The following is a 24,467-nucleotide window of genomic DNA, read 5'->3' as shown; positions in this document are numbered from 1 at the left end:
TTGTGTGTTCTAACGTCCTGGTGCCCCATGGCGAGGACATCCTCCCTTATTCATTCCCTACGTCTCCTGAGGAAAAGCTATACAGAGCTATCTAAAACTCAATTATGTTCTCCATCTCACCAGACTGGCTCAGACAGGCAAAACTAAAAAAAAAACAAAAAAAAACACTCTGAATAATACATTAAGCACCATCGACCTCGTGACCAACAACTTCCTCATCGCACACACACTTTAGTGTGACAAAGAGAGCATACACAGACACCACATCTCAGGAAAAAAAAAAAAAACATCACTTGACATGTCTTGGAGGGAGGGGTGACTTAAAAGTGCAAGCCTGAGGAAGAGATCTAGCGCTGAGGGCAGCAAGAAACCAGCCTGTGTTAGACTACAGACGGAGCCAGTGGGGCTCATGCTAAGTAACAGTAGCAACAGTGAGGTCAGTATATATATATATATATATATATATATATATATATATATATATATATATATATATATATATATATACACATACTGGGCAGAGAGTGTGTTTACATAACCCCGCTAAAGGAAATGAGGGAAGGGTATCCATGCTTAAAAAAAAGGGTCACCTTTACATTTTGAGGGTCGAAAAGAAAAGCAAAAGGAGAGCTTTGGTGTGTAATTGGAAGCCCACAAAAAAAAAAAAAAACAACTTTGGAAAGTCCTGTCCCGAGCAGAGAGAACTGATAGGCAGTACTAAGGAACTGGAATTACAGGATTTATTAAAGGACTTACAATTAAATGACACACGTTTACATCAAAAGAGTTGGTGAGATAATGCATCACATTCCGCTCGAGGGAGAAATCTGCATAATAAAGATGACGCAGATCATGTCGCAATAATCCTCAGTTTCTATTATCCCATTGAAAAGGCAGCATTTCTTTTTTTGGATTATGAAATTGAAGGAATAAACTGGTTCAATAAACTGCCTCAGCAATTTTTCCATTTTGATTTTTTAAGCATACTAGTGATTAAGTGTCATCTGGAATGGTGAAAACGTATTGTTTCCTTTCTTCAGTTGGCTCAATGTCAAGGTCACCTTGAGATTGTTTAAGCAATCTGTTAAGTCATTGCTGAAATCATGGGAAACCAAGGAAAGTCCCCACACAGGAATGTAAGCAATGAGAAAAATAAATATTAGCCAAGGTCAGGTTTAAGAAATTGTCCCTTGGATATGATTATAAATCAAAACATGCGTATCTTGTCTCTGAAAATGTGTATTTTTTTTCTTTACTTTTCAGAGAGCAGAGCATTTACAAACTGTCTGAAATTTCTTAAAACACCATTATTCCATTAAATGAAAATTTCCTCAAGCTCATCTGAACTTAACCAAGTAATCAAGTTATCACCATAACGTATGGGCAAGTTCATGTTTAATCTTGTGATCATGCTTGTGAGAGATCTTAAGTTTTCCAACAGCATCAGGTATGTTCTAGCCACGGGCACACCACTGACAGTAGAAATCCTCTGAGGCCACTCTGATTCATCACTGTAAACTATTTGAACTGTGCACCTTTAATCAAATGGTCTAAAGTTACATGTGGAACCTACAGGATGCTTATTACATAACAGTACACATGTGCACTTTTAAATAAGTGCTGTAGTCGTGTATAATTGAAAATGCACATTGCCACGCAAAGGAGCCCAAAGAACTGAGAGGTTCATGATTAACACATGTGTTAGTATGTGCCATAAACAGAACACTTTAGGGGAAAAAAAAACTTCTGTTCTCCTATATAACTACAAAGTGGGCACACGTTTGAAGTCTACCTTAGTAATGCTCATTGACTCATTCAAGCCATTGCTGATTGTATAAGCTGGCCACAAAGATAAAGCTCAATGCCTTTTGTTCCGATATTGATTAGATAAGTTTCACATAGACACTCTGTGACCATGAGGGTCAAACAATCTTTAAAATGCTTACTTATTGGCTAGATCGATAAAAAAAAGGTCCAAGCAAGAAAGGAAGCCACTGAGATACTTCTGAAAAATAATCTGAGTACACATCTGATGTTAATCAGTTTTCTTCCAAAAATACACAAATGTTACGTGTTTGCAAGGGAGCGTTCTTTTCCAAAATAAATTATTTCGCAAGGCTCATTTTTCGAACACATCAGATAAGAGTGGAGTGGTCTCTGTGTTTGCACTAACTCTTGAGCACGATTATCCTTGAAAGCCAAACCATGCATTTCATATTTCATATTCTCAGATCCTTAGCTGATGTCAGCAGCGTACAAATACATGCCACAAATTTAGGGGGAGTAGCCACTGATGACAGATAGTTGGCTGTGTAGTTACAGGATTGCCTATCTACAAACACAGTGGAGAACAGAAACGGGCCAACTTTTTCTATGAAAGAGTGAAAGCACATCAGTGCTTCTTTTTAGACGGTACTTTCCAGTCAGGGTGTGAGGTTTCTTTCCCCCCTGTTTCTCCTGGGAATCATAACACAGGAGAAGACCGGGCCAACCTTTCAGTTGCCGTGCGGCTTCTCAGCTGGTGCGAGTACGGCTGTTTATTGTGAAAGGTTGCTATGGGAACGGGGGCCAATTTGATTTGCATTTGATTCACGGAGGCGGAGGGTGGGTGGCCACGCTTTCATGTAGAAAAGTGCTGCCCCTTCCCACAACACCGGCCGACGCAAGCTCCGCCAACATGCAAAGTCCTAAGTGCACTGCTCTACCCTGCCCACTCTGACTGTCATTTCTCCAACAACTGCAACGATGACCAATTAGCAAAAATGATGCACTTACTCACTCAGAGTGTCCCTGGAACACTGAAAAGCCATTTACTAAAACTGGCTGTCAGAGAGCAGTAATCAAACGTGGGGGAGGACTTCTATTGACTTTTACTGACTCTCTTCTCAAACTGATAACAAGTGTCGTTTAAATGAACTTTGTCATACAAACGAGACTTTTCATCAGAGACAGCTGTCAAAATATCGGCATTATGGTGGAAACAGATTGGATTTAAGCCACTGTAGGGGAGACCGTTGTCCGTAAAGACTGTCAGTCCAAAAGATGCTGGAAAAGCAAATAAATATGCTAATCCTACCAACAAACCAATGACAAGAGAGCAAATGTCTTATTGACACACAGCTATGGGTGGAGGTCCAGTCATCAAACATCTTGTTACTTAACATAACTGAAACTTATGATGACCTTCTCCAGGTTGAAATCTTATCTAACAGGTTGTAAGAGGGGAGATCAAGAGATTTCTTCCTTGTTGCTTTTACTAATTCTTTGCCCTTTGAACTCCATGGGTGCCAGAGCAAACAGAGCTGATGGCAGTTATATGGCCCAATGAAAGATTCTGGATCATTCTAACTTAATAGGTAATGGTTTTAATGAAATTTTTCCACCTATCCATGGCATGATGTAATACAGGTTTACACATATTTGAGGCTGGATTAAGCTAGTTTTTTGTTCCAGCGCAGTGTCAGCCTCTGTCAAATCCGATTTTCAGATGGAGATAACAGTAGGTTTATGTATGAGGTTGTTGTTCCTGAGTATGCCTGTGTCAAACCCTTTGCACTGATGACGTTTGCCCATGCACTGGGAGTAATACCAGCAGACTCACGCCCTGCCACTCACTTTACCACGTGTGTGTGAGATTCAGCACTAAGATAGCAAGGCAAACACACACATCTCTTATTTACACACACAAACACAAACATACAGACACACACAATTCACTCCCCTTTCTCAAACCCCTTTATTGTAGGCCAATATCTACAGTAAGCTTCTGATGAAAAAGATGGCCCGGTTCCCTTCTGGAAGTCATAAAAAGATACAGAACCCAATGTGTAAAATATGCAGTGGAGTCTGTCTGTCTCCTTGAATGGCAGCAATTTAACATACTTGTGCAGAGGACCATAACCCAAATTAATGTACTGGATCCTCCAAAATAATACACACTCTACCTAGAGAAGGATAGAGCATTAGTCCTGTCAAAACAGACCACAGATTGTTTGCACTATTACTGTGGCTGGCCCGATCTGTGACTTAAAAACAGGATTACTTTTATAGTAAAAAGTTCTAGGGTAAGGCCTGAAACAAATATCAGAGTACATTACATTTGGAGACCAGGTGAATTTTAAGCTTAGTTTGGCCTGAACATTTAATACACTAAATCCATTATCACCATCCGGTTTCTAGGTCAGCAATGGACTGACAGGCCGGTTCCCTGAATGATGCTGAGGCATTTGTAGGGCTTAAAGCACAGAGACAGAGGAAGAGGTCTAAAGAGAGAGAAATGGAGAGAAGTAGAGAGAAAGAAAGAAAGAAAGAAAGAAAAAAAGAAAGAAAGAAAGAAAGAAAGAAAGAAAGAGAGAGAGCGAGAGAGAGAAATTCAGTTTCAATGCCTTCAGAACTTTGCTTCCACACACAGAAGTGCATATACCTAAACTGCCATGATGCTACAGAGAAGTTGAATTATGGGGGAGAAGGAGGAGCCAATCCATGGCCTGACCTCCAAACTGACTCCTTGATCTGCTGGCGGATGTTATAGACCTCTGAGCCAAAACAGACATACGCTTCAGTCAGTGCACAGAGTAAATCAGTAGTTGGGCTAGATTCCATGTTTGCTGCGACTTTCGTTGCTTAAAAACACAGTCACTAAGAAACATGATACACACATGGCCTGTAAAGATAGAATATCAAAATGGCTTATATCCATTTCATTTAGAGTGCACCTTCTGTCATGTTTTTTTCTTAACTCTGCCTCTTTTGTAGAACAATCTGAGAAGTATCAAAAAGTGACCCATCAGACAAACGTTTCACTCATCATCTTGAATTGTGATAAATGAGTAGAGTTCAAGGTTTTTTTTTATATATATATATATAAGCTGTCCCATTGTTGCCATTTTGCTGGTCTTGCTGATCAATCAGTGGGATCCACTCTCCCCTTGAACGGTTCCCCAATGGCCCTTAACAACAGCATGCTGAGTGCCAAGGGCTGTGACTGCAGCAGTGTCCCATTACCTCATTACACACAGTGTAACATGATCCTCCCCTTAGGGAGGCAGCAACCCTGCACTGCACTGTACCAGCCCAATCTGGACACACACACACACACACACTCACTCACACAGAGAAATACAAAGAAGGGACCCCTTCCATCTGCACATCCACTGTACACAGAGCACAGCAAGACAGACATCATCATTAACCTTTCACGTCTCAAAACTAAGGAAAGGAAAACACCAGGCAGTTTCTTTTCTTTTTTCTTTCTTTCCCCATTCAGATTGCTGGAAACACATCTTTGTCACCCGTGCAGATGCTGGTTCGTGATTTGCCAGACATGTATGTTTATTATCACAAACTCTGGGCCTTGGTACAGGGTCAGATGACATCATGGGTACGGCAGTAATGGCCACTGATTGTACCCTACTGTGACCAGACTCAATTAAGCCTAATAGCCTAGAGCACAACTGCACAGCTTTGCCCTGGTCTCTCTGGGCATTATTGTATAGAGAAGCAGGTGTGAGTACATCCATAAGACTCAGTCGAATCTTAGGGGGAGGGGGAAGGGAACCTAATGATTACATATGAGCACTCAGTCATATAATAGGTGTCTGGACAGACAGCACTAGTCTGGAGCATCTGAGAGTTCCCTATTTATGTCTGAAAATCAATGGTGAAAGTGAAGTCACAGCAAGGCAGTGTTATAACTGAATACGGAGGCACAAAGGATTTTATAGGGGATGTTTTTGTTTGTTTGTTTGTTTTTTATAATCTAAACTCATGTTAAAAAATAAACTTGGACTGCCTATGTGTTAAAAAGCGAGTTAGTTTAGTCATTTTTCATGGCTTATCGCTGACAACATATGTTGTACTTAATTTGATTTCTCGCTCATTTTATCTAATTAGTGAGTCTTGCAATGCCATTTTTACAATACTAACTACAATGCTTAATAAAAAATAAATAAATAAATAAATAAAAAGGTTGGTGAATTTCCCAGAAACCACAAGACTTACCAAACTATTCTAACACTTTCAGGGCCAGACACTTCATTTTTCCCCTATTGCAATATGCTGCCAGATAAAACAAAATCTAAGGAATCTACAGAAAAACGGATCTGTCCTCTAATCTGAGAAACACGACTTGAAAGAAACACGCCACATGTATACGAGCATGAATACTCATCAGAACAAAGAAGATGACACTAACATCTGGAGTCAGAAACATAATGAGAAGACTGCTGGCTCCTCAAAACCTCTAAGTATCTCTTAATGAACTAAAGCCACTAAGTAAAAAAAAAAAGGCTAATTTCTCTAGAGTACTACTACAGATTCTCTCCTCATATCACTGCTGAGTTTTGCTCCACATGCGATGACTTGTTGGTTTATCCAGTGATGGCACAGTCCGAACTGGCTCTAAAGTGAACCAGCTCAGGGTCTGAGTTTGATCATGGGTTAGCTTTCCATTTGAGATGTACTGTATTTCAGCCGGCTGCAGCAATGTGAACAAACTCATTCGCATCCAGCTGCCTGATGGACCACACCAAACACAGATGTCTGCTGAAGCCCATAGTCAGCAAAACAGTTCTCTGAGTCAGCCCAGTGAGGAGCTGCTCATGCTGGCCTGAACATCTTCACCATCTCCTGGACAGCCCTCCGGAACCGTCACACGCTGTAAGCTTGCCAATGTGTAATGTTACACAGTCACCCTGGTCCATTACAGAGAAAGAAGTCTGACACCCAAAGCTTAACATCAAATTCTTGTGGTCCGACTAAAAATTGCAAAAATTTCTAAAAGAAAACAAAGTAAAATAAACTAACTGAGGAGGATGGTGAGATAATGTAAGACGGCGGATGGTGTAAGGTAACCCAGCGTTTCACGAGATCGGCTAATTAATTAACTAATGAGCACTGGCTTCTCTCATCAATAAACACTTCAAATAAATCTCTGTCTTGTTTCAATGGTACAGAGCTAGAAATATCTTTTATAACAAAAAAAATAGCCCAACGGTCATTAAAAACCACCATTATAGCTTGGCTGGTCTGTGTAGCACTGCAAATGGGGAGCCAGGTTTAAATGGCCCAAGGAAAAAATGGAACATTCTCAGTAACTGTGAAGTTCTAACACTCAGGTCCCGCTGGCTAATCTCAAGTCCAATTTTAAAGGCCAGAGTGAACCATAACTCAAAAGCTGGAACAACAAGTATTCTTAGAAATCATGTTGAAGTCTGCTGAGTAAACGGAACTGTTTTTCAGTAGGGGAGGATTCCTGTCTTAATCATGGATCACTATAATGTTTGCATAGGGAAATCATTACTCCTACTTTGTTACACTGGGCTTTCTTTCTTTTTTGTTTTTGTTTTTTGTTTTTTTTGCACTTCATTTCTCCGAGCAATTATAAAGCTATTTACAAAAATGTGTTGAGGAGTTTAAAACCTCGCCTCCTGCAGGAGGACCACCCCTGAGAATGCTGAGAATATGAGGGAGTGAAAAAGACTAATATAGATAGCCTGTAAAACTTCTCTTATCTCCTCTGTACTGCTCCTCCCAGAACCATTATAGACCTGGGCGTAGAAACACAGGCGTCACTTAACTGAGGTGGTGCAGCCTAACCTCCTGAGCCCTAAAGTTAGGCTGTACTTTCCCTGTGCTGCTGTGTGTGGGACCTTAGTGCCTCAGAAGTCCGTCTGGACAACACTTGGTGTTTCCCAGGTGGCGAATACTCAGGCATTTTTTCTTTAAACAAAGCTTTATAAAAAGACAACGCTCTGTTTGTACAATACTGTCCAGCACCATTTGTTTATGTTACCCAATAAATCCTCTTCATTTTTGATCCAGGAAGAACAGAGAGGATAAAACGGCAAATTAAGAGAAGATTAAATGTGAGACGACTGGCTTGCCCAGTTGTCAAAGAGCGGAAACGCTGAACATGCTAAACAGCTAAGCTTGTTATCTTCGTGGTTTTAGGGCCTTAAGTCTGTAATGAAGGTAAGGCCTATGCAGGTGATTCTAGTTTAAGCGCTGCTTGGAGCAGATCCTGTTTAGCTCGAACCACACAGAACACTTCTATGATCCTTAACCTGTAGCCAAAGTTCTGGAAAATAATACCACCATCATCAGTGTACTGGGACTACACACATTGTACTGGCATTTCCTTGATCTTTGAGTCATTGAAGACAAACAGACTTGACAGGAAGGCCCTCTTTGTGATACACCTATGAAGATTTCAATGGTGTTTCATCAAATATGTTTAAGGTAAGTTATAACTGTAAAGTGCTGTGATGCTGATGACTGTGAGTCCGAGGTTATATAAGTCACAGATGTTTTGCCCCGTTTCTCACACAAAGAAAAAAAGAAAATATGAAAAGTTAAACAAAACACCTCAGAATAAGCTGGTTTCAATACTTGCAATATATACAAATGAATGGTAAACTACTGTGAACTGACAAACCTAAAACAAGACCCTTAAAAGTCAGGGATCTGGATTATCCCACCGAACAGTGGATTGGGACGAAATGTGGGATTAATTAAGACATATTTGAACCATGTCTCTCTCTTTCTCTGCTCCTCCCCCTCATTTGTATGAAAACGGTTTCAACTGAATAGTCAAAATGGCCTTTGCCATCCACGAAGAGCACTTTGCACAGTTTAGCGGCATGTGCGGAGATTTTGCTAAGCTGAGTAAATGTTTATCTTTCATTTAATCTGGGTGTTTTACTGCATGGGTGACCTTTGAAAGCACGGTTTGGTGTGGTAAAATAAATAGCTTTTCGTAGAGGAGTGTCCAGCCCCTGAAGATTCTCGTTGACAGTGAGTTTCCTTCCTCTCACTTCTACGAGAGGCAACATAAATTTACATCGCCTTTCCTGTTTAGATGTTCTCACTGGTCTTCAGATTCACGGCGTGGCCTGGCTATTATCTGCTGTCAAAGAGGATTTTCTTGATGGAATGCATTCAGAGGAGCTGCTTTCTCCTTCCATAAAACAAAAGCTGATATCCTCTCATATACAACTGCTGCCACTAAAAAGAGAAGGAAAAAAAAAAACAGAACTAAAAACGACTTGCAAATTTGCAAATGCAAATATATGTTTTTTTTGATCCATGATCTATGGTATAGGACCAAAAAAAAAATCATTTGTATCTGTCCGTTCAGCTGTGTTTTTCATCCTCGTTGAAACTCTATGATCTGAAGCTACTCATATTTCTCAGCTGCACACAAACATTCATGTAAATCCATGCAAACCATTTGAGTGACAGCATATTTTCCATTCTATAATAGGCTTTTTTTTTTAAATGTTTATATGACTAGCCTGTGCTCTTTTGCCACGAGGCAAATGCGCTCCCTATACAAAAGTCAATAAATTTAACTTTTGCCACAATTAGCTTCATCTTTGCACATTTACGAGATTTCTGCCCTGGGGTTGGAGGTATAAGCAAAGTGGCATGTGATTATGTCATATGGTGACTCAGCACCAAAAAACACTTAAAGCTGCAAATGAGGCGGTCTCTACAGTCACATGGTTTACTAGAACCTTGTCAAACCCGAAGTGGTTTCAGAATCAGAATTAGAATCAGAATCATTTTATTGCCAAGTATGACATGCATACAAGGAATTTGTTTGGTCTGTGGTGCAGTAACACTCAACATGAAAGACATTACACAAAAAACAACTTTAGTGCAAGAGTGGGAGGAGACAAAAAAAACCTAACGTGACACACACGTGCAGACGTTGCATAAATATTCAGACAAAGTGTCCACCCAATCAACAGATATACAAACGCGAAAGCAGATGTCTGACCGGGGATTAAGAATTTATGAAGCGTTTCACAAAGAGGTAGCTTTGAGGGGAGCTTCACAGCTTGAAAAAAGATCTAACTAAAGAGACCTTAATCACCACAAGTTCTCCAAAAGAATAACAGGACCAAACCATCATGGGGACGGTACCACTGGGTGACAAATGAAGATACAAGCGTAAACGGCCACCGACGGTGGCCCCGCCAACAGCCTAGTACAAAACCAATCATGATTCCCGTTGATCCTGACTGATTCGTTTTTCGGTAAGGAATTTCTCAAAGCTGGAAGTTGTTCATATCCTGCCTGACTACAAAGTAACAGGGGGCGTTTCTGATTGGTTCCTTTATTCAGTACACGAGGAACCGATGACCAGAGAGAACTGCAAAAAAAAAAAAAAAAAAACGCATCAAATTAAACCGTCTACATAAATTGTGTTAATGCAACTGCCCCAGTTACCCACTATGACAGTGCTTACTGGAAAGATGAGGTGCTGACTATAAATACTGTCTGAATTTTTGTGCTGTTAACAGGCCCAGTTACAGCCTATTGTGCCAGTTTGTCGGAATGTGAATCCCTGGGAGGAAAGTAAATCCAAGTTATCATTCCAGCACCATTTCAGAGGTCTACTTCTCAGGAAACATAGCAAAAGCAGCTGTATCGCATGAGCTTCGGCACTGGCTTAAGATCAGAGATTGTGGGGCCTTGACCCCAACATCAGTGAAAGCCTTAAATACATGAACAAGATGAGGAAAGCGGCTCTAGAAAAGAAAACCGTGTGCTAAAACAAACAAAAAAGTTCGTTTATTGTAAGACAGATACAGGAGGATGAGTTGAGAGAGTTATAAGAACACTCAACTAAAAGGAAATGACAAACATATTTTGGAAGCTGCCCAACATCACGCAAATTACTTCATACAGCTGCTGTGTTGACACTGAGCCTGAAGAGAGAGTTGGGGGGGCTAGTCTAAGGAAATACATGCCACTGCACCTTCACAGGAAAGAGATAAAGACTAATACAGATACAAAGATATACTTTCAGAAACAGAAAAAGGCAATAAAGATAAACAGACTCTTGGCCTGAACTGTGACCTCACACTCTATATTTCACACTCTGCTGCTCATTTTGGTTCACTGAAAGGAACCAGCTTCGCTCTTTTGTCTGGGGCTCTTGTTGGGACCAGACTGCTTCGCGGGGCCAGAGAGTTTGCTGATTGCTTTGGAAAGCAGCGGGGCTAATTAAACAAAGCAGGCGGCTTTGTTTTGAGTGTAGAAGCACTGTCAGTCTGTTGCCAGCACTCTGCAGTGACAGATGGCCATTTGCCGGAGTGTGGCAGGGCAAAGGAGCAGGTCACCCCACCCCCTCCCTCCCAGTGCTGTTCATCATGACTTAGGCGTCGAGAGGAGCGTGGCTGGGGTGATCCGTCTGACTGGGAGATCTGATTGTTCAGTTATGGTTGTTCAATTCATTGGGAAGTTTGAATTGTGCCATGATTACTTAATTAATTATACACCACACAAAAACAACACGCTGTGAATGAACAGTCATTTCTGATTACACAAAGGGCATTAAATATACTTTCTGCAGCTGTCATCACCTGGTCATGCAAGGTTTATGATGCTGAGTAAATACCGCATCAGACTCCACCATGGTGATAAAAGGCATCTGTTCAAATATTAATCCATTAGAAGTCCTGACTGAGGCTTCTTGGAATAACAATTCACTAGAAAGGGCTTGTCCAGCTGGTTCTCAAATCTTTCTTTAAGTATGCAACGAGAATATAATCAGAAAAAAAAAAGATGACCTATGATGTCCATGCCTTCATGGGGCATTTGTCTTGAATTGGTCTGAGAGGTCTGTTTTTCAGACAGTGGAGCATTGTTGACTGTGACCCAGTATTGAAAGAGCATCCTACACCCTGAGATTTCAGACCATGTGAATAATACAGGAGGTTGGGTGGTAAAAGGCCCCGGACTCACATGTGTGGGCTCAGCTCATAAAAGTTCCTGTTGCGGTACTCCTCCACCTTGTCTGCTGTGAAGATGGGCAGGGATTTGTAGGGGTTTAGAGATATCACCACACTGCCAATATATGTCTGCAAAGAAAGAAAGAAAGAAAGAAAGAAAGAATGTGTGAGAGAGCCATCAAGATTCCAGCAAGGTATTAAATATAACAAGACATTCAGTGATTCTTATGGCAACATGCGGCTTTTGATGAGAGTAAAAAGCTACATCAGTCCCATTCGAAGGTATTTAAGATGATAGCGATACATATGTTTAGTCTACTGCTTTACAATCCTGCTTTACAGAAACTCATAAAATCCTCAGATACAGGCCTGCTGATCGCAAACAACAACAACAACAAGAACTCTGTCTCTACACGGAGGTGAGCTGAACTCTGCAACCGTCTGCAGTTTCCAGCTGGGAATTCCTGGGGCATTGTTCAGGCATGTGGGACCAAAAAGCATCGGCAGACGACAACACGACGGAAAAATGTACGGAATCCCAGGGAGCACCAGTGGGAGAAGAGTGGCAAAAAAAATGACCAGTGGAAGTTGTACTGTCAGAATGACATGTGAATTTAAAGGCATTTAAGGGTGGCATGTTATAAATGGATTATAGCTTTTTTTAGAGTACACTCATGTAACACCTCCTCCATACCCTTGAATATAAGTATTTATTTTAAAAAGAAAATGATGTTTCATGGTCGTTTCCCATCCAGAATATTGTTATATTTTGTGTAGTGCATTCCCTGAACATTTTTTTTTTTTTATCATTATTATTCAAAAATATGAGCTAATCTCCAAAGCTTCAGAATTATATCTAATTCAGTCATTACTTGTTCCCTTTCTAATGGTTGTTGTGTAACCCACTCAGCTGGAGTGGTGAGCTAGTGCTTCTTTCCCATGGCAACTCAACCCACAACCTATTGTCAACTTACACAGGAGGTATTATGTGGCCTTCGAGATACAAAGCCAGAAATATTTGGAAGATGTTTCATAACAAACAAACCAAAAAAAAAAAAGATGCTCTGATGATTGCACTGTCTGCCATCTGATATGTGTGCAGAGTCTTTAAGTAAAATTTAAGCTGAAAACTATGGCTTTGTTATCTTGTACATGAATAGGGAAAGCAAAGAATCACCCATGATCCCTGTATTTAGGATCCTATTTTTCCTGAAGGTTTCTGATAACAGCACGGTAAAGTACAAAAGGGAGTTGATAATCCATGTTCCAGTCAGAGACACAAAAGGCAGCATAAACATATTAGTTTTTAATAGTCATTTTTCATAATGCGCAGTGGGGTCTGCTCAGGCTTTAATTAAAAACACAAAGGACAACCTGCAAACAAACAAATACAATCCCAGGCAGGGTAGAATGCCAGAGAGGTTATTAGAGGTCTATGCTTTCACCCAAGATGCTTAAGCAGTATATAGCAAATTTAATATTGTAAAGTAGGACAGAACCTACTGACTTGGCCAAGGTAATGTTACCTTAATGCCAGCTGGCAAATTTTTTTTCCCCCCAGTTTCTGTCCATTGTGCTCTTACCTCAAAAAGCAACTCTCTAAATGGGTATTTGGTGCATTCTACTAGCTGTCATTGCTGAGTTTCAAGTTCTTAACAATTGGCATCCTTATTTGAAAACAATAGGACATGAAGCTGCTGCATGACTAGTTCCGATTCTGGGCTCTTTACTCCCATTGTGTCCAGTTACAGGAAACCCATGTTCACGTACAATGGTGAAAGAAATAAAAATATTTGACAAACTCAGCCTCTACACAGCCTCTAAACTGATGGGTCGTAACAATGTCCCCTTTTACCAGTCCAGTGTCTCCATGTTTTAAACACTGATGTTTATCAAGACCTTTGCTTTTATTTGTAGCCATTGTTCTTGACCAAAGTCTCAACATTAAGATACATAGGGATAATTGTGTTATTGAACCCATACTTGCACTCTGTAGCAGTGCAATGATTAGATATGAAATTGACGTGACAAGGCAATTTTGAGTACATGTGATAAATAAATGGAAAATGCCAGGCTCAGATCACTTGCTCTATAAAATGAGGCTAACAAATCCAAATTATGGGATGATAATTAAGGGATTAATTATGAGTCTTGAGGATGTGCTTGTAAACTATTGTTGGCAGTTCTGAGGCTTTTTCAGTGGAAAACGGCACCGTTTGGGTAACCAAAGTCACAGAAAACATGACTTAAAAGATCCTGACATGCTCGCTTCTTGACCCAAGAAGAAAAAAAGAAACAAAAATCAGTTTAATTTTCCACAGGATTGTTACACTTCAGATGGCTTCGAATAACACGATAAGGTGCGGCACACACACACACCGTGCTATATTGGGAGTTCCCAGCAGCTGGCCATCATTGGCACGGAGCCACACCTAACTACCACAATTACAGGCCAGCCTGATAAATAACCAGCTTATTTAGCTTTTATATGTCCACAACTACACTACTGATTAACTGATCCAAAAATACCACTCCAATTTTAAAAGACCTAACATTACATTGTGACAATGAATACAAGCAAATTGTGGGCTGACTAGGTCAATGCGCATTTTTCTTCTGCATCACAAGTTGAACTCCTGTGGTTGAGCTAATCTGTAGTGGAAAAATGACCCAAGAGCTTTATTGGAGACCTTACTCAATCTTACGGACACACAGACATACACACACACACGCATACACACGCATACACACACATACACACACATACACACACATACACAACAGTAGGTGCTGTTCACAAGAGATGTCAATGAGATGGAAAATCCTGTAATCTCAGAAATCAAGGGCTGTGGACATTCTAGGCTGAGACAGGAGGGAAGAAAACCTAATTGAGAGCCGCAGTGACATCATCCTCCAAAGCAGAGTTTTCCAGACTCATGACGATGGAACGCAAGCTTGGGCCACAAAGCCACAGAGAACAGAGGAGCCTGGGAGTACCCAAGAACCAGAGCATGTTTGCATGGTAGTTTGCATGTTCTTAGAGTTTGCATGTCCTCCTTGTGTTTGCGTGGGTTTCCTGCCACCATGAAAGACATGTATGTTAGGGTTAATACTCCTGTCAGTGCCCTTGACCAAGGCACTGGCAAAAGAACTGGAGTTGGTCCCTGGGAGCCCACTGCTCCTAGTGTGTGTGTGCTCACTGCTCCTAGTGTGTGTATAGCGTGGGTTAAATGCAGAGTATGAATTCCCCCACGGGATCAATAAAAAGTTTTTCTTCTTCTTCTTCCTCTATCTGGACTCTCAATTGCTGCCTGAGAGAAGGCAGAGGTAATGGAGGGGGGAGGGTCTGCCGTTCTTCGAATCGTCAATGTTCTCAGAGTGTTCTGCTTTATTTAGAAAATCATCTACATTCTTGCGTGACCTCATTTATTGACTGGTTGGAATTTGTGGTTTCTCCTAGGAACCACTGTTTCTAAGACAGGGGAGCCAAATGAATGGGGACATCTAAGGGGCTGTGACGGAACAATGAACGATTATGCTGATTTATTCATCTTTTATTACTCTCATTTTCCCATCAAGAACATAAACATACTTGTGCAGCACAAAAGAGAACGAAGCTAAACTTACAAATACAGGAAAAAAAACTGAATGGGTAGAGCACAGGAATAGAAACACATCACACAATGCATGACAGATATAATGAATTTAACTTTGTTGATCCATATAACTGCATTGTCATAACAACGCATTTCATATTATGGGACTTACATAGATCTCATTGTGATCAAAGCGCTTCCTCAGGTTATCGATGAAGGACTCTTCTGATAGGGGCTCAAGGAGGACCATATCACCCACCCCTATCATATTGTCGAGAAGTGATGTCTTCACCTCCATCTTGGACATAATCCCCCCCTGTAGAGACAAAACAAAATGTTACTCATCAGATGATCAGGCCACATTTAAACTGACACTTCTTTCAATCCCTGCTCAAAGGCCACTTTTGGAACACCATTTGTGGTGCATAGGTATCTGCACTTTAATCTTGGTCACTAGTCAGTGAAAGAAGTCCTGCACACCTATCAGAAAACAGTTCTGAACACAGACTGTGTAAATAAACTCTAAAATCTATGTTTGCACAGGAGAAGGTTTAGGCCAAGAGGGTAGTTTGATTGGAATGGCCTGTTCAAGCTCCACTCGGAACACCACGGACTTGAGAAATTCCACTGGGAATTATGTAATGGAAGAACCGATGTTCTTGACCTTGAGATGTTCCACTGACTTGCGTGGCTTTGGTCCTCAAAACGACCCCCACACATTCTGACAGTTTGGAAGGGACAAGGCAAGCAAACTTAATACTGACGCTAACGTTTACCTCTGAATCTTGAATGAGCTTTGTGTGTGACTTCCCCCATTCATGTGTGATTTTGGTGGATCCGGGACAGAGCGGCAGACACAAAGACACTGCTGGGGGTGGCACTTTTACTCCTCTGTACCAGTCTCCTTTAGCCACTAATCCCAGCGGTATAGCACCAGAGATAAAAGGGGGCCTGAACTACATTCACAGGCTTGATACCGGGCTTTACCGAACCCCAAAGCCCTTGTGCATTGTTGAAACAGAGGGGCCAGGGCAAAGCGACATGCTCATCCCTCATTTGTCTAACGCTACCACTCTGTACCCTGTAGATCAGCACAAAACCATTGCAATAATGAACTGGCTGAAAGACATAACTGAGGCGAGGCAATAAGAACTAACTCTAACAATTAGTAAAAACCCAACACACAACTTAAAAGAAGATAACAAAAGTACTTGCAAAATACATTTCGTCATCAAGTGCAGGTCCAAGCTGGATGGTATGGACAACTCCAGAGCCCTGCTTACTGTCATGTGTGAGGATCATTTTAAAGCTGCAGAAGTGTCGTATTTGAAAACAAAACTAGCCTGGCTGTGGGATGGTCTTTAAAAGTAAAGGATTATGGGATAGGATCAGTAGGGAGCACGCGATGGATAGATCTGAGCATGGGAAACCAGTGTTGACAGGGACACACATCTGACCTAGACACTAAGCTGCTGCAACTGCCAAGGTGCTGGACTATCAAAAGCCAGTTGTGTGCAGCATCCCGGATTACTATTGCACAACTTAATGTGTTTTTATCTTAATCTCCCCCCAACCAGAGGCCACAGCTTAACACAGTGAAAGGGAAAAGCAGTAGAACCATTGTCACATTAGCTAACCTGCCCTCTCTCATACATAGATGCCACCACAATTTTTTCACGGTATTGCTAAACGAATCAAAAGCTCTTGATCAACTTGATAACGACTTGAAAATGCTGAATTCCTATGAGCGAGTATTGTTGTCTGTTGTATTTTCTGTGCGGCAGCTATCCGTGTTGACTCCTGATGTAATAAAAACTAATCTATGTCTGTACCCATCTGTATCTTAGCAATGGCTGTAACTAAGCACCCAGCTGAGGGCTGATTATCTGTACTTACTTCATGAAAATGGAACAGATTCAAAAGGCCAGTCTAGTTTCAGTTGGAAAAAAAAAAGGCAGTCCTGTTTTGGGGAAACTGTGTTGTAAATAAAAAAAACCTAGACACTTGTAAAGAACTAAAGAATCAAACAAACACCAGAGATCACCATCTTTCTTAAGAGAATAATTCCAAAGCTTGTTTTCTCCAGCACATAGCAACTGTTGGCAGAAACTGGATTCTTCTTGAACCACACCTGCAGATTAGGCTACTCTCTTTTCACTCCTCCGGGTGGGCTTTAAATTATTAGCCAATAAACCAAGTCAACGCTGCACTGGACTGAAGCTTCCCAAAAGCCACTCCCACTACCCTTTTCTCTCCTTTTCTCTTAACATCAATTAACTTATGTTTACACATCAGTGCATGCTCTGAAAGGATTAAAAACATTTTTTGTTGAGGCCCTGAGTCAGATTTGAGGTCCCTGTTTCACAAAAACAATTAAAACAGTCAATAACAGAGGCTGAAAAATACAGCGCTTAAATGTCCTTGCTCAAATTTCATTTGATCATAGTCCAAGTTTATTTTTCTGTCATCATAAAACAATTCAAGTCAAACTAAAGTTAGAAAAAATGTTATTGCTACACATTTTTAATATGAACGTTGACAGTGATAAAGCTGAATGGTTGAACGGCCTGGCTGCTATGGAAATAAGCTAAACAATGTTTAGGGTCATAGCAGGTGGAAACTCAGACTAACTGGGAAGGTAATCCATATTTAGATGCATTGAAAGACAAACAAGGAAATGACCTTCAGGTGGTTTGTAAGCTCCAATCAGGTGAGAAGACAGACAGAGAGAGAGAAAGAGAGAGAGAGAGAGCGCATAACAAAAAACACAGCATTGTCACAAACGGGGAGACAATCACAGACAGCCAATACATTATTTAACTGTCGCCGACTTGTTTTAGAGAACTCACTCTTCACTTACTACTCTGACAGGTCAATAGGCCAGATTTGCCTGTTCTCCAAAGACAGCTAGTGATGTTGCTGCATTACAGAGAGTGCCTAAGCACTGTCACATCAAATCCATTAGAGTAAAAGAGGCTGACACCTACAGATAACATCACAAGGGATTACCCTTCACAACCGATAGACTGAGCTGGTAGGAACAAGATACATTAATACATTGCCTTGAATTGTTCTTGATAGTGATTAAAGGTGAGAGGTGAAAGACAAGTTGCAAAAAATAAGTTCAAATGGTTTGGAATTACTTTGGGGTTTTTTTTTTAATTTTTTGGTTTTTGTAATAGTATTCATCAGCTGACATGCGAAATCTGTCACAGTTCTCTGCCAAGGCATGAAGGTCAATAACTAAAGCATACCATGGATATAGGCATACCTTCATTCCCCAAATATTATAAACAGATTTTACTCAAAAACCATGTCCTCCAGGCAATTTTGAAACGATTGATGCAAAAATGATAACTCAACGTTGTCTTGGATGAGTCTCCAGGTCAAACCTGCTTTAGTCATTAAAACGCGATTTATCTGGAGCACATTACCACAATCGAGTAGTTGCTTAAATCATTTCATAGAGTCACTGTAAGAAAATAAGAATGTCTTTCGTAAATCCCACAGATTAGAGGACAGATTTATAGAAACCTAAAAATGATAAATACCATTACCGTGTGACACATGGATATTGATGAAAAACAAGAGCCAGGTCTAAGGATTAGAGACCAAGTCACCTTTCATCTAGTCTGGATCACCACCAGACTCCACCGCTGCCCCACATTTCCCCGAGAGCAACACAAATAATCTATAATTTACCATTCCCGGAGCTAGGCTGTGATTTTCCACTGACTGACAAGAGAGTAAGGGAAAGTTCCTCTCTCTCTCTCTCACTCACCCTTGGGCACATTTTCATGCTTGACACTTCGTTTCTCTCAAATACCTCCTTTAAACAATAAATTACTGTTTGTGGAGAATATGAGAGAGTGTATGGGGGGAGGGGGGCTGTAGGAACAGGGTGAAATAGTCTGCAGTGGCTATTTGTTTGTTTAGCTGGTGGACACGTGAACAATGAACCTTGACTCTGAAGGCAGTGTTTCACACTGACCACTTCTAAACCAAACAAATGCTTTCAGATTGAAAAACAAAACAGAATCAGACACACAAAAAAAGCAAAACACAAAGTCCATTGGACATCAGTACTAGATTTAAGGAGACTTGCTGTGTGTGATGACGCTCAGCCAAGAAAGTGATATTAGCGTATATAATGGATCTTAATTGAGCCCAAATCCTCCAGTGGAGCGCCAAACAGGCAGTGTGGGGTAAAGATGACAAAGCTGTAGTTTGTTGGCAATTGTGGTGATTAAGACTGTTCCAAATGGAGCAGCAGGAAAGAGAAAGAGAGAGAGAGAGAGAGAGAGAGAGAGAGAGAGGGAGGAAGATTTACAGAAACAGAGCTATTGTGACTCTTTGTGCAGACTGCCTAGCTCTGCTAGTGACCTGAAAGGCTGCACAGTCCTCTGTCCAGCTGCCAGAGTAAACCCTCAGAGATTGACTTTTCCAAAGCCCAGCAGGAGCTCATCTTGGCAGGCCTTCAATCTTCTCTACCAGCCTTGCAAAACAGCTCACAAATTGACTTGTAGTGTATGGAAAGGGAGAGGATTTTGCCTCTGAGGTCAGTTATGTTATATGGAAGATATGAAAGTACCAGGTGCACAACTTATTAGTGGTCAGTTGTTGGTATGGGTGAAAGCCTACTCATTTTCCCTTCCTGAAGATTGGTTTGCACCATTTAGCAAATGTCAAATGGTTACTGAGCAAGTTCTAAGTGGTAACCAATTTAAAATACTGAAATCATCCTCCTTACTTTCAAAAAGCCTCATCTTTCAGACAGAATTAAGCAAAACAGTGACTGACGTCCTCTCCTATGAACCAGGTGACACTAATGAATCTTAACGATTCCATTTTCCACGGAGGTGTAATTACTTTTAAGAGCCCTGACATTCAGTGTTTAGTATATTTAAAAATGAATACAGAGAATGTACCAGACTTGGAATCAAAAGGAACAGCCTCTTTTCAATAATACTGAAGTTTGACAAGGCGATGACGACAGTTTCCGCATTTAGAACCTTAATGATTAATAGTTTTCATTTTGTCAAAGTGACAGCCCAGAGGAAAGCAGTGACTGACTCACATGTCATTTCTTCACATGCATTACTACCGTAACCATATTGCACTTCATGTAACATTCTGTGATGAAGGAGCCAGATAAGGATCGGTAGACATGCGAGGGCCTGTTACCTGGGCCTGTTCTCACTCATGCGATTTTTTTTTCAAAACCATCCATTTCTGAAAGTAGCCCTCTAAAGAGATTTTTCTGGTGCTGGTAAACACTTCAAAACAAAAAGAGTACACACAAAAAAAAAAGGCTCCACCACCCTGATAAGCAATAAAAATGTCCCTTGTTGCTCACATAGGCAAAGGCATTTTACCAGTGCAGTGAAGTGGAAGGATGGATCCTCTAATCTGTATCTACAACTCCTCCTGTTCCCTGGCATGGGGCCCATGTTTACAGCGACTGTTGGCTAGCTGTGTGCGTGCCCATTACTGATGCTTACCACCCCCCGCAGTGTGTTAATACCGCTCATCTTCCAACTGCTGCATCCTGAGTGTCGCCTGCCTCTCTCAGAAACCGTGGGGTAAGGGTGCAGACGCACACATTCGGTTAAAAAAAAAAAAGCTGTACAAAAACACACTCTCGAAGGTAGAGGCAGACAAGGCCTTCACTGTACAACACCACCCCACCCCCCTCCCCCCAAAAAAAAACAGATGTCTCCTGTCCACAGTGCCCAGTTCTCAAACAAGCACACAGGAGGGCTTCATCTCAACACTGTATGGGAAATTGATTTACGATTAAAATACAGTGCGGTGGTTAATTCTGAATTTGATGCCCAAACCAATTAAATCTAAAGACTAGCTCCAGAATAACTCAAACTGAGGTAAAAAAAAAAAAAAATTGAAACTATTGCAGTCGATTTATGAACAACTAAACGCTTGATGGCTTTCTAAGAACAGTATTTCCAGGTTTTCTGTAGACTAGAGACAAAACTGTGTCATTTTTCACAGTTCCATAAAATGGTAAAAACAGCCACCCTGGACGTCCTCATGTACCTCTGGACTGACATCACACTGAACAAAACAGAAGACCTGTTAGAAATAAAAACAGCTGCATGAGTTCACCTGGGGACTCGCAGAAAGCGGGATATGATATTTCATAACTGCACTACCACAAATCCAAATGTGTTACTGGATCACAGCTTGTAGCATGGATGGAGGGTTTTTTTTTTTTTCTTTCCTTCTTCTTCTTTTTTTTTTTTTTTGCAAGTTTTCTGCTCACGTTGCTCACCCTTCTGCAGTTCTTCTGAAACAATGCAATGTTCCAAAAAGGGCTTCACTGAGTGTGAAACCTGAAGCACCGACTAGCTGAGTGCAGGAGTTGTAGGCGTTAGGTGGGTGGGCTAATGCTGATGCCCTGTGTGTGGGGGGGGGGGGGGGGGGGGGGGGGCGAAAAAGGTACAACGTGACCTCTGCTGAAAGCACATCGCCTACCTCAGGTATTTTTTCAACATCAATTTTGAGGGGAAAAAAAAGTGCATTGCACTTTTTTTTTTAAAAATGATAATAGCTTAACCGTAGATCCTCAACAACAAGCATTAGCTTTCCAACCGTAGATCCTCAACAACAAGCATTGGTTCCAACACTAACTCAACTACATGTTGAATAGAATCACTCTTATTTGAGTCCTCAGGAGAATTTATGGTCATGCTACACTGTCTCTGCTTCCATTATGACACAAATATCATAAGCAGTTCTCAACCTAGCATGAGGAGGATCCACAAATGTACTCCACAAAATGGTTATATGGAGAAAAAAAAAAGCTGGTTTGTGTTAAAGACTAGAATATCTACTGCGGAGCAAAGCAAAGAAAAACCCACAAGATTGATCCTACAACTCTTAAAGGTTCATTTGTCATCTCTGAAGGGAGACACATGTCAGCTTGACCACGTTTCCACATTTTCCAGCTGTCCAATCAGCAGCAGTCAAAGCATCTACCTACTCTGATCATCACTTCCATGAATATTTAATGTGACCACAGAAGCCACAAGAGAAGCTGCTTTTTATTAGAACTCGCTCTGCACCATTGAGAGTTAGCCAATTCACACCACTACTATGAGGTTGAATGCAAACTTAGAACTGAATAGACTGCATGACAATGATCTTGCTATTCTTATCATGGTAAGCTCATACATTGAAAGTGAACTTAGTACAACACGCTTGCACTCGTAAGTGTTCAGCATGAGAACTCAAAACATTACGCAACACCCAGAAAAACGAGACAATGCAATAGGGATAGATATGAATGTTCATGTTTTAATGTTAACTTGAAATATAGGGTACACGTTGTCAGTGATTTAATTGGGCCAACATTTTTAATGTTACATTAAAAGGCCCTCCGATTCTTTCCTCTACAGACTTCAAGAAACCTTTTCAGCTGGTAGCCTTAAAATAACTGATACTTGACAATCAGTGCTGTCCCACTCCATTTATTTGTCCAGTATGGACGCGTTCTTATGCTTTCAGGAGCTGCAGATTAGAATCTGGCAATGCTATGCATCTCTCCTCACGGACACAATATTAAAACCTCACGCTATCTGAAAAGAGGATACCACAAGGAAGCCACAAGGGAAAATAACTTGTACTTAAGAATAAAAGAAAAAAAAATCGTCTGGAATACATTTCGGGGTAAATCACTTTTTCTTTTTAAACAAAAAGTCCTTATGTTCATGATTAATGCTGTTATTAGAATTATTTATTTTAGACGTGTCCAGTTAAATCATGTCTTGAAGAGCTTGATGAATGTGCACACCATATTGAGAAGAGGACATAGCGACAATGATATATCAGTGCGTGCTGACATAGAGCTAGTTTTGTTTGTGGGTTTTCCCTAACTTATACTCAAGAGGAGACATAACTTTAGTCAAGGCACACATGCCCTATACACGACACAGGAGACAACAATTAGTCACAAGAAGCAAGCGAGAGCGAGTATGGGGGCTGGGCGGTACAAGGGTTTAGTCGGTCTAAGAGCATAAAGGTGATATACGCTTCTTACACAGAATGACCGTGAAGAGCGAAATGTTTGGTTTCTTAGAACTTTATCATCACGTTGGTGAGAGTGAATGACATTTCTAATTGACTTCGTTTCGTCCTGAAGCCAAAAGACCTTGCTCTTTGTCTGAAACCAGTCGGTCTGTTACTTAAACTATTTTGCGTGTGCGTTTAGCACAATCAATAATGGTCCGCACACACATGCTCACAATAAAAAGTTTACATGATTAAAAAGCTACTAAAACTGCAAAGAAAACAACGCCCAACTCCTCGGTGGAGTTGCAGAAGAAAGTACATTTCGTTGCAATGTTTTACCATAAGTTTTGAACTAAGCAGCACTGCCCGTATGAATGACATGCCAGGTCAACCCAATTAACCATAATTTCTGTTATTAACAAAGATGTTATTAATTTGATTTTCTTTCCAGTACCGTGCGGAATTTGGCTATGTAAATTCCAGCTAACGTTGTACTAGTTGGGAAACTTGCTCCAATGAGATGCTCAAATGAGCAAATCTCCAAACTGCATTCAGACAGTTTATACAATGCCCGTGGTGTCCACATTTTACTTATTACTGCTTTTGTTTGTGCGTTGGCCAACAAAGAGGTTAACTGAAAGATACAAATTAACCCCCTGGCTTTTACATTCAAGGTCAGCATTCTAACATCATCAACCCCAAGAAAGTCTGCTAAGTTTAGAGAGACTCGGCTGAAGAAAGAGCGAACTTTGAATGAAAACTGAACTTGCCTGTACTGAAGACTTGAGTTACGGTTTTCAGTCCACTCTTGAAATTCAGTATTAAATCCGATAACCAGCTGAAAGTTGGTGAGTCCTCAGTCCCTTCCCCGTTGTTTTATTATATTTTTTCTAAGTGTAGCTATCCACGAACAACAGACTTGTACACTGTTAAAGTGCCAGGACGCGTCTCTCAACCAACTCTGCAGGCATTCAATGGAGATCTGAGGGCAGATCGGGACTACGAGTCAATGGCCATGGGGAGTGGCTGAAGTGAACTAGCCTCCTCAGTCTCTACCTTTACTGTGGAGGCCAAAAAGAATAAAAAAAGTGGGGGGCCACGC

General features: G+C 40.9%; 1 protein-coding gene across 4 annotated transcripts in view; it reads right to left on the bottom strand.

The window, feature by feature from the left end:
* Positions 1-24,335, bottom strand: part of myo1b (myosin IB) — a 61,804-nt gene extending 37,469 nt beyond the window's left edge. For all 4 annotated transcript variants that reach the window (XM_030787188.1, XM_030787189.1, XM_030787190.1 and 1 more), the window contains exons 1-3: positions 24,136-24,335; positions 15,510-15,653; positions 11,755-11,870 (exon numbers count right to left, since the gene is read on the bottom strand). In XM_030787188.1, coding sequence (XP_030643048.1) covers positions 11,755-11,870; positions 15,510-15,644 — 251 coding nt within the window. In that variant the 5' untranslated portion in view covers positions 15,645-15,653; positions 24,136-24,335. The remainder of the gene's footprint in view (positions 1-11,754; positions 11,871-15,509; positions 15,654-24,135) is intronic.
* Between the last annotated feature and the right edge of the window lie 132 nt (positions 24,336-24,467).

The sequence above is a fragment of the Chanos chanos genome, chromosome 10 (genome assembly GCF_902362185.1).
Source record: "Chanos chanos chromosome 10, fChaCha1.1, whole genome shotgun sequence".
Lineage (NCBI taxonomy): Eukaryota > Metazoa > Chordata > Actinopteri > Gonorynchiformes > Chanidae > Chanos > Chanos chanos.
The sequence above is the reverse complement of the archived record's forward strand: the minus strand, read 5'-3'. Positions and strand labels throughout refer to the sequence as shown.